General features: G+C 37.6%; 1 protein-coding gene across 1 annotated transcript; it reads right to left on the bottom strand.

The window, feature by feature from the left end:
- Nucleotides 1-2,511: 2,511 nt before the first annotated feature.
- LOC149052219 (uncharacterized) lies at nt 2,512-4,044 on the bottom strand. The gene is made up of 2 exons (XM_089208170.1): nt 3,960-4,044; nt 2,512-3,855 (listed from the first exon to the last, which is right to left on the bottom strand). Exons 1-2 carry the CDS (start codon nt 3,973-3,975, stop codon nt 3,002-3,004), a joined length of 870 nt encoding a protein of 289 aa, XP_089064296.1. The 5' UTR covers nt 3,976-4,044; the 3' UTR covers nt 2,512-3,001.
- Nucleotides 4,045-11,940: the final 7,896 nt, after the last annotated feature.

Raw genomic sequence — 11,940 nt, 5'->3', positions numbered from 1 at the left:
AAGAGAAATATATTTTAATTGTCCATAACGTCCAACTTGACGAGTAGTGGGCGGTCACCTACACTGAGTCTTTATAATCGAACAATAATTTTAAACCTCTAACGGTTTGAGTTCCGCGATATTTAAAAAGACGCCTCATGCCATGGCTCTCAGTAAACCTTTAGGCTGGAATTCATTGTACATGACCCTGAAATGGGGAACACGAGGCGTAAATAACATCATCGCCCGTGATGCTCGTAGAATTTCTAAGGTAATTCATTAAACATGACTGGATAGAGAGCTTTGCTAAAAGCTCAATCTCAGAATCCTTTATTTAAGCATAGATCGAAAAAGAATCTCCATGTGGCTTTAAGGAGTTTCATTGCTGAATTTTAATAAATAAAAGTTTTTTAATTCTTAAGAGTTGTTTCAATAATGTTTCTGTAAGTGCACGTCATTTTAAATCTTCATCTTCATCGAGAAAAATACAGCCGCCGAAAGTTGACTCATAGGTCTAGGCGACCTATTGTTTTTTTAGCACTCAATTAATGAGAAAGGGGAAAAACTTAAGAGGCCAGGATAGCTATGGCAAGATTCAGGTTTATTCAGAAAATTCCATGTAGTTTATTTAGAAACAAAACCCTTGAACTAGAATTTTGAGGAAAGGCGAGCTCAGCAATTTGTGCCATTTTTGATAATCGGTGTTGTTAAAAACCGGCGTTTAAGCGATTAAGCGATTTTGGCTCAGAAAAAAAAATATTTGCTATATTTGAAATGGTGGTTTCGATTACATTGCAATGTTTGAAAGAAATCGATTCTTCGACCCGAAACGTATCGGACCTTTTATGGAGAGACTGCGTCGTAAGTCGGATAGCCTATCTAAGCTCGTCGAACGTTCAGCAGCCATCTAAAGCATAGAAAGAGGAGACGTGTTTTCCTTTTGACATCTTGTCATAGTGGCGTAAAACGATAGCAGCTAAGCTGTTGTGTTTCTGTTATCCTAATTATGGCTGCCAAAGCTGTTGTGCAGACAACCATAACGCAAACAACATGACCACCGCATGAATGTCTCGCTTGTGCTATTTGCATTCTGATTACTTGGCACTGTATGGAATCTAAGGGTGCGTTTCTTTAAAAAAATCCAAGATTGGATTCTTAATCCGAGATCATGCGGATTCGTTATTTTTAAAGACACGAAAAATCCGAAAATGGATTTTTTTTTCAATTAGCCGTAACGACCCCAGCATGCAGTTCGCGTGTTTTGGGGGGAGTTTTCAAAATGGCGGAAAGGTTTGGTTTGATGTTTGAACTGTTCGAAGAAGTCCTTGCCGATGACCTTGAACAACAACAGGTTCTTTTAGGAGCCGATGACGAAGCAGTTTTATTCCTTTTGGCGGCCGGACAGCTCGTCCGAAAAGAACACGTTCGCACAAAGAATTTTTACGAAATAACCGTACCTAGTTACATACCGGAGGACTTCCGAAGTCACTTCCGCATGTCACGGCATACAGTTACAGTTCTCGAACATTTGCTTTCGGTCCACGGCGACTTACCTCAATACACCGGCGATAGAGGAAGACCACCGGTCGAGTTAAGAAAGCAAATCCTTATTACGCTGTGGATTCTTGGGAATCCAGAATGTTTACGCTCTGTTGCCGATCGATTTGATGTTTGCAGGGCAACTGCGTACAGAGTCTACAGACGAGTTTGCAAAGCAATAGTGAGGAACTTAATGGATGAGTTTATCAAGTTTCCAACTGGTCTAAAAGCCCAAGCGGTGATGGAGGTCTTTGAAGAGAAAAAGGGTTTTCCGGGTGTTTTGGGGGCTATTGATGGCACCCACATACCAATCAAAGCACCACATAACAATCATGAACAATACATAAATCGCAAAGGTTTCTTTTCCGTCCAACTACAAGTCATTTGTGACCCGGATTTATTCATAACCGATGTTTTCTGTGGTTACCCTGGTTCAGTACACGATGCTCGCGTGTTTTGTAATTCTCCGATCTGCCGAGAAGTTGAAGTGAACCCAGACAATTATTTTCCTGGCAACTCCCACATTTTGGGAGACGCAGCATATCCCTTGAAGAGGTGGCTGTTGACCCCATTTCGAGACAACGGACGTTTGACTGCTCAACAAAGACGTTACAATACTGCCCACAGTTCCACCAGAATGGTGGTTGAGAGGTAGGAAGCTAAAAACAATGATGGATGTTGACAAAATTGAGGACATACCGGAAATTATTGTATCCTCTTGCATCTTACACAACATTTGCATTATTGAAGATGACATCGATGATTTTTTAGATGACTCTAATGATGATGATGACAATGATGACAATGATGATGACATCTTTCCACCAGGTGTAGGAGCAGTTGATAAGAGAAACATGATAATGAGACTGATCCCATAAACCTAGCATTTATAAGTGGTTTATGTATTGATACCTTTTGTACTGTGGTGTTTTCATGAACACTTCTTTCATAGGTGGTGTATGTCATTCATAAAGTTTATACTGTATAATAGTCTTTTTGCTATAAATATCAATATTTTATTTGTTTTTAAAAGTATATAAGAAAATAGTAGAGCCATGTACATGGATCACTTTATACTACCTGAAACATTTATGGTGTTGCTTGAAATGTAAACTTTCAACACAAATGTAACAGCCTAATACTCTGACAGTCCAGGTTGCTTGTGTCACGCACAGAAAGGAGGAAGTGCGTGACACAAGTGATCTGAAGCATCTGAGAATCAGGCTAAAAAAAGTAAAGGATATAAATAATATCAAAACCAGTTTAGTTAGGCCCTCTCACCTAATGTTGCTGTTGTAGTTCCTTGTATGTATGTGATAAAAAAAAACATACAACTTGCAATAATACTGTTAACATGTATGATATAATAAACTTTTAGATAACTCAATACTGACAACAAACTCAGGTTTACTGTATCTATGTTCATGTTTGTGGTCAAATAATCCCATGTTCTGCAACACAATAAAAAATTATGGAATCAAGGTTACTCTTTGTTCAATGATTTTTCAAAAACATTCAAAAATCGGCCGATGAGTGCCATGCGTTCATTGTGCATATTTTCAAACTTTTTAATCTTTTCCTTTTCTTCCTCTTTCCTGTCTTGTGTAAATTCCTTAAAGAGCCCAACGAGGTCTTCTCTTTTCTTCCGCTCAGGTAACTTCTTTTTCTTTGCTTTTGTAACCACAGGCTCCTCTGTGTCACTACCTGTGGAACTCAATGTGGAACTGGAATTTTTAACACTCTTGACTGCATCTTTGCTCCGTTTACCATCAATGTTGCTGCACAGTGTTTTTGGAGCGATGGCATCATCTTTCGAAAATATTTCGTGAAGTTCGTCATAGAAGTTGCATTTCTTTCGGTCATTTCCGCTGACTTTGTTGTGATCAACACAAGCAACATAACTTCTCTTCAGATTTTTCAATTTCGTCTCACACGCCTTGGCATTAAAGAACACTCCGTTCTTCTTTAATTCTTCGCTGATTTCTTCCCACAGGGACTTGTTCTTTTTGTTTATATCTTTAAATCGTTCTCTGCGTTCGACATAGCAGGAAATTAACAACAGCACATCAGCTCTAGACCAGCGTACAAGAGCTCTCGATTCGCCTTCGGTGCCTTCACGCGACTGACTGAACGTGGCTGCAGCTGTTTCCAAAGAAGAAAAACTTGGACCAGGCTGAGGTGATACTGATCTGACTGTTTCATGGCTGAACTGTGATGCCTGCGGTGGTGGAAACATGAACTGAGGAAGATAAGGTTGAATGCCCGGTTGAACGTGGCTTTCGTTCCACTGATATTCTGGATATTCACCTGCAGATAAACTGTGCGTCCAATATTGTCCTGTAGATAGAAATAAAAGATGCCAAGACGCATCAAACATCCGGAAAATTTATAAAAATACGTACAGGACGGAAAATTTCGGTGAAACTACACAAAAAACTCACCTTGTTTATTCGCCATGGCCGGCAGCAGCTAATATTTACAACAAAATGGCGGGAATGTGGCGGATTTTAAGAAGACGACCGCTTGCCAAACTTACTGCTTTTTGTATCCGTGCAATAAAGAAACGCACGGATCATGAATCCTAAAAATCCGGATTTAGATTTGATCTAATGAATCCACTCGGAGTGTGGATTCTATAGATTCAAAATCCATTTTCGGATTTTATTAAAGAAACGCAAAATCCGTTTTTGGATTCAAGAATCCGGATTTGGATTTTTTTAAAGAAACGCACCCTAAGAATCTGTCAGGAGTCCAATTTATAAGAGATCCTTCTCTAATTGTAAACTAAGAGTTTAATGCGAACATTTTTAGAGTCTGGTTTGTTTTGTTTTGATTAAGAGTACTAAATAACCAGCACCTTACATTTTTCTCGGTTTGGTTTGGCCGAATTTCAAAGGATGTAACAAAATCGATGTAAATGTTTCGCAAAAGGAAAATCAAAATACAATTAGGGTGGTACTAACCCAGCTCACAACTTTTTAAAAAAAGTTTTGCACACTTTTTCGGATTCAGTTGTACTCATCACGCAATTCATCAAGCACATGATACTATTATAGGTTATTGTTATTGATAGCTGTCTTTACACATATACGAATGTGTTATTCTGGCTGATTATTTTCCAATTGTTTGGCATTGTGTAGAAAATAAAAAATATCGAGAAACTAATAATAATGATGATAATACAAAGATCCTCAAGTTTTGCTTTAATGATTAACAAATAGTTTAGAAATGACATGTGTAGAGTTTGGTATGTTTCGTTATTAGAGTTCCGTATGTTAAAAAAACCGAGATAAATATTTCACAAAAGGAAAGTCAATTTGGACGGTGTCACAGCTACAGCTACAAATAGGTATAACTGGAGTCGTACTTACCCAACACACAACATATTACCGGGGTTTTGAACATTTTGTCGGATTGAGTTCCATTAATCACCCATTTCATCATGCAAATGATGATTTATGGCGTTAGTCTTCATTTTTTTTTTCTGTAATAGACAGACCAATGGACAAAAAGCAACTTTCACCAGCTGTGGAGCATTGTTTTTCTAATACAATCGAAAATTAAAATTCTTTTTGCAGTTCAAGTTTGTGAAGAAGCAGCTCAGAAATAATTGATATTAGGAATAGTAATTTTTTATGAGCTCTGCTAAATGAACTTCGTCTAAGACAAACTTCTGTTTTATGAACTGGCAGCTAAAGCTAGTATGCCTTCGGTTCGTATGCATAAGTGGAAATGATTATTATTTCTTCATCTCGCCGATGACTTGCTGCGCGTTTCAGTTGGTGGGTCTAATTACTTCATATGTCTTCTTCTTTGATGGACTAACTCTTTCATGTGTTAATTAACATGTATTATTATTTTCATAGCACGGCAAACTCCGAGTCAAAGGATTTCTTCTCGGTTTTCTTAGATCACGAGTTCGATGCGAATTTGAATAAAGTTGATCGTTGATTGATTATAAAAACCAACGGAGGCTAATGGCCATTGTTTAATGTTCAGCCTACAAAGCAACTCTCCCATACACAAGCGTCCTACGGGCCATCTCTTTTGTGACCAAATGTTTGAATTCCAACATTTAAGAAGGAGCGATGGGTTGAAAAGGTCTGAATGCGAGACGTTCCTGGGTCATTATGATCTGCTCTGTGGGTGAGATATTCTATTTTCCTTGTATCTCTCCCCGCTCATGGAATAATTGATTATTTATTCTGGAACATTCGCTCGTCTTATAGCTGCGATGTATTAAGTCAATCGAAGCTTGAAGCGTTTTGACTTATCGTATTTGAGCGGTTTAGGGAGAAATGTACTTGTGCATTCCAGAATGCTCTTTTTTGTGCCTTCTCTCGCCTAAAACGTACGCTTCGACATCCATGTTGATTTAGTAATAGGCATGACGTAGTCTAGACTGTATTTAGCCATTAAGCACATCTACATAATTGACTCCTTTCACTGGCTGAAATTCCTCTTCAATGCCAGCATCTCCGTTGTATTGATATTTGAAAACCAGGCCCATGTAAATATTCCGCATTTCTATCGCTAAGCTTTTTCCTTGAAATTGTATGCTCTGTATAAGTATTCTTTAATCGTTGTTTAATGATGTGTGCCGTATAGTTTATAATCTCTTGGTTTATGCCATTTCCGCCTAATATTGCCCCAATTTAATTCCAAATCAATCGATGTTTTTTCGATTCAAAACGATACTCCTTATCTTGTGGGGAAAAAATGGGTAAATGTAGCTGATCCAGTCATAAAGGGTTTTTTCTGTTCTTTTTAAGTTATTGGTTTATTTATTCAAACATTTCCGTATTCACCTAGCTAATTATTAATTAAGCAACAACTTTCAATGTCAGCGTGAGCTGCTACTACTACTATTACTACTCATGAAGCTTGATTTTGTGAATTATCCGACATGACTGTTCTTGTTTGCATGGAGATTGGCATTGAAATCTCTCTTCTTACCAGCCTTGTTGAGGAGAGTTAAGAATCTACCTCATTATTATTCAAGTACATCACTTACGTGAGGTAAGAATAAAGTATTAATGTTAAAAGTATTCCGACGATGGAAAGGCTCAGTACCACGTAGGTGATAATTTTCAGAATTGTTTTGTCCTCCTCGGTGAGCTGTGTCCAAAAAAGAAAAATTAAACGACAACATCGAGTTAGTTAACTGAGCCCATAAAAATTACTAAGTAAGGCAAAAATAACTTTATTACCTTTGTGCTGCCGTCGTAGTCAAATAAGACGGCAAAATGCGTCAAATGATTGCAGCTGCAAACTGTTTCTTCTGAGTTGCTTTTTGATGCAACTATATGGCATCCTTTTTCTGCAAAGCTGTTAGAGATGAAAAAAAGTAAAGTTAACAAAGAGTTTGGGGAAGAGGTGATGTTTGACAATTTTCCGCTCAGTTTTTCTTCCATTAGAATCTTAGTTGCGAGAACATTTCAATCAGACTTCCCCTCTATAAAAACCACAACATGCTGGCTTACAGGAAAAGTGTTAATCTTCGCTATGAATACTATACAACAATAAATGTAAAGGAATGAATACTGTACATTAATATATTTAAGTCTTTTTACCTTTTGCTGAGGCCACTCCAAAACATACAGCGCTTCTCTGCTGTCGAAACCTGAAAATGGATTTTATCTTGTCAGAATAAATTTTAAAAAATGCATAGCAACGAATTGTCATGTTACCTTTAGGTTTTTGAACTTTAGGATGACATTTTCTCGCAATGTCTCTGGCTTGGGGTCCATAGTAACGGCCATAATCCTGGAATTAACATACCTATGAAAAAATTGTATTCGGATATGGATCAGAAACAAGGAAGAAAAATTACATACTTTTGGTGGATTCAAGCCAATTTTTCATGAAGGTGGAACGGCCAGAGACAGGCAGGGAGTCTTCCAACCTCAGTTAGGGTGTTTGGAAAGTTTCTAAATTCAGTTTAGCTGAACATAGATCTTATGTGTTTCCGTGTTATGTGTCTTTGCGGGTAAACGACATGGAGTAATATGAAAATAACGTCACCTTTGGTTGTCTGTTTCACTCCTGATGGCTTGATCTGTCAGAAGTAGGTCATGCAGATCCTTGTACACAAACACAACTAGCAATGTTCCTTAAAACCCCCAAGAATCAACAAAAGAAGTTATCAAACAACAACATTTGCAAAAAACCACAAAGTTGAAATTTTTACAGGCTCTGAGGTGTGTGAATGATTAAAAAGATAGACTATGTAAACTAAGGAAGCCCATTTACCTGAGGCTTTATTTCAATTCAGAAATTTCGATTGGAGAAAAACCAAAGTAATGCTAAAAGTTGTAAAGTTACCACAAACCATTTTCCTCAAAATTTGAAGAAGCAATATCGATTCTCGCTCGCCATTGTTGTTCCTCAAAGTGGACGCCACCTGCATTCTGGCGATAGGCTTTTTGAATAGCCAAAACTGTTAAAAAAAAAAATGACAAATGAAAGCACCCACGGTGAAATTTACAATAGCACATCTACACAAACATGCGTTTTGTGCTGTACACAAATATGTCATAATCTTATTGGATGGACGTGTATTGTTTGTATCTTATTTGCCTTCAACGACTACTCGACGATTTTAAACATTTTACAACGTTATTTCAATGTAAAACTGATGAGAAAGCGAGTAGTACTAGACGGACTAAAAATTTTCAAAACTCAATTCGTTCCTGGAGAACTATAGAGGTCTTTAGGGAGTTTTTAAGAGTACGGTTAAAAATCTTGCATTTATATGCATCGCAGACGATCGGTCAACTTTGAGCTCAGTGTATAGTATGAAGTAAGCGGAGAGTATTTGTAGGATTTGACAGTTTCAGTTAGTAAATTGTTACTCACCAATCCGTTATTCAAGAAAAGTTTCAATAAACAGAGCAAGACTAAGGGTTTTACAATTTTGAAGGATTCGTTTTTTCTCTACTTTTATTACCTTCTCCATCGCGAAAAATCAAAGTATCAAACAAATTAAAATAACAGATGAAGCGATGACATCAACAATAACGTTTCTAAATAGTTGGGTTCTACCTGAGTTCTTACAATATCTAGGAAATTAGACAACCCAGTCGGTCAGTCAGTAAGTCAGTAAGTAACAGAGGAATAGACTTTGGAAATAAACAGGATTCAAGGCCGCAAGCTCACCCATTTTTGAAAAAACGATCCTTTTTGGAAGTTTCATTCCACTCAGGTGTCGTTTGCTATAATTAAGAGCAAATTTCTCGACGGCCTCTGCTACCTTAAAGATGGATTTCTTCAGAGTTTTAACCTCTTCTATGTCGGCCTTGTTTTTTGTGACGTTCTTGATTCTGAAGGTGAAATCTTCAAACACAGTTACAGCCTCCTACAATTACATAAAATATTTCCAGGTCATTAACCAGCCAGTCTCAAATGTACAATAAATATTAAGAACGCGGAAAAGTCTAGCAGGAGGCCCCAATTGGTGTCCAGGGTATTCATTGGCTAAAGAACTCTTTTAGGAGCCTGGATTATATTTTAAGCCTCATCTTTTTCTCTCATATGGCTTAATGGTGGTTTCTATTTACTTTTTATCGTTTAAAAACATATATCAAGGTTAAAATGCCTGTAAGTTATGAAAATTACATACTTGTATGGAAGTCGTTTCGGTAATATTTATTCCGCCAAATCATAAAACATACTCATTTGCCTGAAATAAAAATTAATGTCTATCACATTTGTAAACGGAGAAGATCGTGAAAAGCGACATGCATAAAAACGGTAAATTACTATTTAGAAAACATACCAGCTGCTGAGCTTGCGATGGCGATGGCGATGGCGATGGCGATGGCGATGGCGATGGCGATGGCGATGGCGATGGCGATGGCGATGGCGATGGCGATGGCGATGGCGATGGCGATGGCGATGGCGATGGCGATGGCGATGGCGATGGCGATGGCGATGGCGATGGCGATGGCGATGGCGACGGCGACGGCGATGGCGACGGCGATGGAGACGGCGATGGAGACGGCGATGGCGATGGCGATGGCGATGGAGATGGTGATGGCGAGGTTGCAAATGATGAATCTTTAAAGAAAAATGTTAATCAAGACCACATCATACAAAACAATTGACTTAGTATTACACTGTAAGGGCAAAAGTGCGGACGGAAAGCGGAGTAACGAATTGGCCGCCATGAACGATCAAAACTCTTAAATGCACTCAAGCTTTTTATTGCTTATGCAGAACACTCTTATTGTTTCCTATGCATTATTTTTTGTCTGTCGCACACGTCTTGTATGATCGATGATCAGATAGGGCTGTAGGATGTTTTTCAAAAATGCTAGCAAATGAAATAATAGTTCAATAAAACATCCCTGAATTACTGGTTTAACAAACAATAGGGGTACTTATTTTTCCCAGTTTTTGGCATTTCAACTTGCATCTACGGGGCTTGAAAAATGCCACGCAAATAACAAAATATTCGCGCGTATTTATTGTTAAACCACTGAGTATGACGTTTTCATTTCTTAATTTATCTTGAGCTGTTTCCGATGAATTTACGGCTCCTTTAGAGATTTTTGGTTTAACCTTAACCGTCATGCTGGTAAAAGGTTTAATTCAGCGCTTTTATTTGAATAATTTGACGAATTTGTTAATTAAGGCATTGCGAGAGAAAATGATTAGGAGGTTCTCACAACAGCCAGATTGCCGCGTTAGGGTATGTACCTGACACCAATTACATCGTAGCATTTTGATATCCTGCGCCAATCACAGCGTTTGGGAATTATTTTCTCGTACATGATGTTAGGGAATCAGGAGGCCGTGCACAAAGTATGACATTACCCAGAAATATTGGACTCATTTAATAAGTGTAATGGTTTTTGGGCTTCGCAAGAGTCTCGTCGATTAAGGTCAAGATTTCTATATCGGGATGTGAAAGGTTTGCATTTAACTTTTTGTTTCACTTTTTAGTTCAAAGGCGTTTTATCTGCTCCTTCTCTCACAACGCATACGCTAAATAACTTTTGTTATTATGAAGATAACGCTCAAGCATACCCAGTCACTGAACTACAATTAAATCAATTAAATTCCAACTCAAGAAAATGTATCTACACCTTCTGGTGACGTATGAAAACTGAGGTAACCCTCGCTAAAGAGTGCTCGTTGGTAAGTCGATCGAAATGTCCGATATATTTCAATTAGATGCAGAATGGTCAGTTTATTACATTCATACATTTTGCGTTGCATTGAAATTAGCCCCTACAACTTTACAGTTCAAACGATTGGGTATTAAAACAGAATAGAATAACCATAAAATTTATTCCCCGATGCAAAAAAGATCTGCAAGTCTTTTGTATTCATTTTGTAAAGTGATAATTGGCATGTATCTTAACTGACATGAGTCACAAGCTCTTCACAAAAGATAACGCACTTCATATCATCATGCGTTATTATCTAACAAAGTAATCGAACTAATAATTCTTTGCGATTGGTATTCACCATCATTTTATTCATGCGATAGGATAAATGAACTACCGGTATGTGAAAATAACTGATGACTGAAAGTGTCACAACTGTTGTTACTCGTAATAGTGATAGTAACAGAACCATATGTAACTTCCCTCTACTCACATGGTTAAACATTAGACATGTATTTGATGAAAACTTTCTCTGAGATTGTTTCAAACATCTTTTCATTTATGTAATTTTAAGTGTAAACTTGATCCTGATTGTCAGAAGGTTTATATAAATTCTGTCTTGTACGTCACAAACTTTAGCAAAGAATGTTTTTGTTACCCTTAAGCGCTTCTGGCGCCTTTTAAATTAATCGAAATAACATTAAAAACAACAACAACGACAAAAAAAATCAACTCACCCTTGGAAATCTCACAAATATAAGCGTGCTGCTTTCCCGTACTGTTAGCATAAACACCACCAAACACGCCTCGTTCGCCATTACTAGACCGCTTATACATGAAAGCCGCGCGGTGTTCACCTCCTGGCTCCCCTTTTCTCCATTTGCAAATAGTCAGCGGTCTTCCACTCACCCAGGTCCAATTTCCGGCCTTTTTTTCTAAACCAATACTCCATTTATTTTCATAGTTCGTGGTGTTTCGCCTTTGAATCTCGTCATTAATTAAATTCCATTCCTCTTCGGTTTCAAAGGAAACTAGGTCCCCTCCTTGCCTTTGGCAGATGTCTCTGCTCCAGAGCCAGGACCATCCATTTACAGAAATTATGTACCAAGAGTTATTAAAAGTTATATTTGGGCATTCTACAAAATGGTAAAGATGAGAACAAAAATACTAATTATCATAATGATGACAAATAAAGTCATAATTATAGTAATGATGATAACATAAAATGATTATAATCACAATCTCAATAAAGGAGAAACATAAATGAGATGGAAACGTAACTTATCCTTTATTTGATTCCTATTTTTTT

This window comes from Pocillopora damicornis, chromosome 1, assembly GCF_964200805.1.
Source record: "Pocillopora damicornis chromosome 1, jaPocDami1.2, whole genome shotgun sequence".
NCBI classification, from domain to species: domain Eukaryota; kingdom Metazoa; phylum Cnidaria; class Anthozoa; order Scleractinia; family Pocilloporidae; genus Pocillopora; species Pocillopora damicornis.
This window is presented reverse-complemented; position numbering and strand designations above follow the sequence as displayed.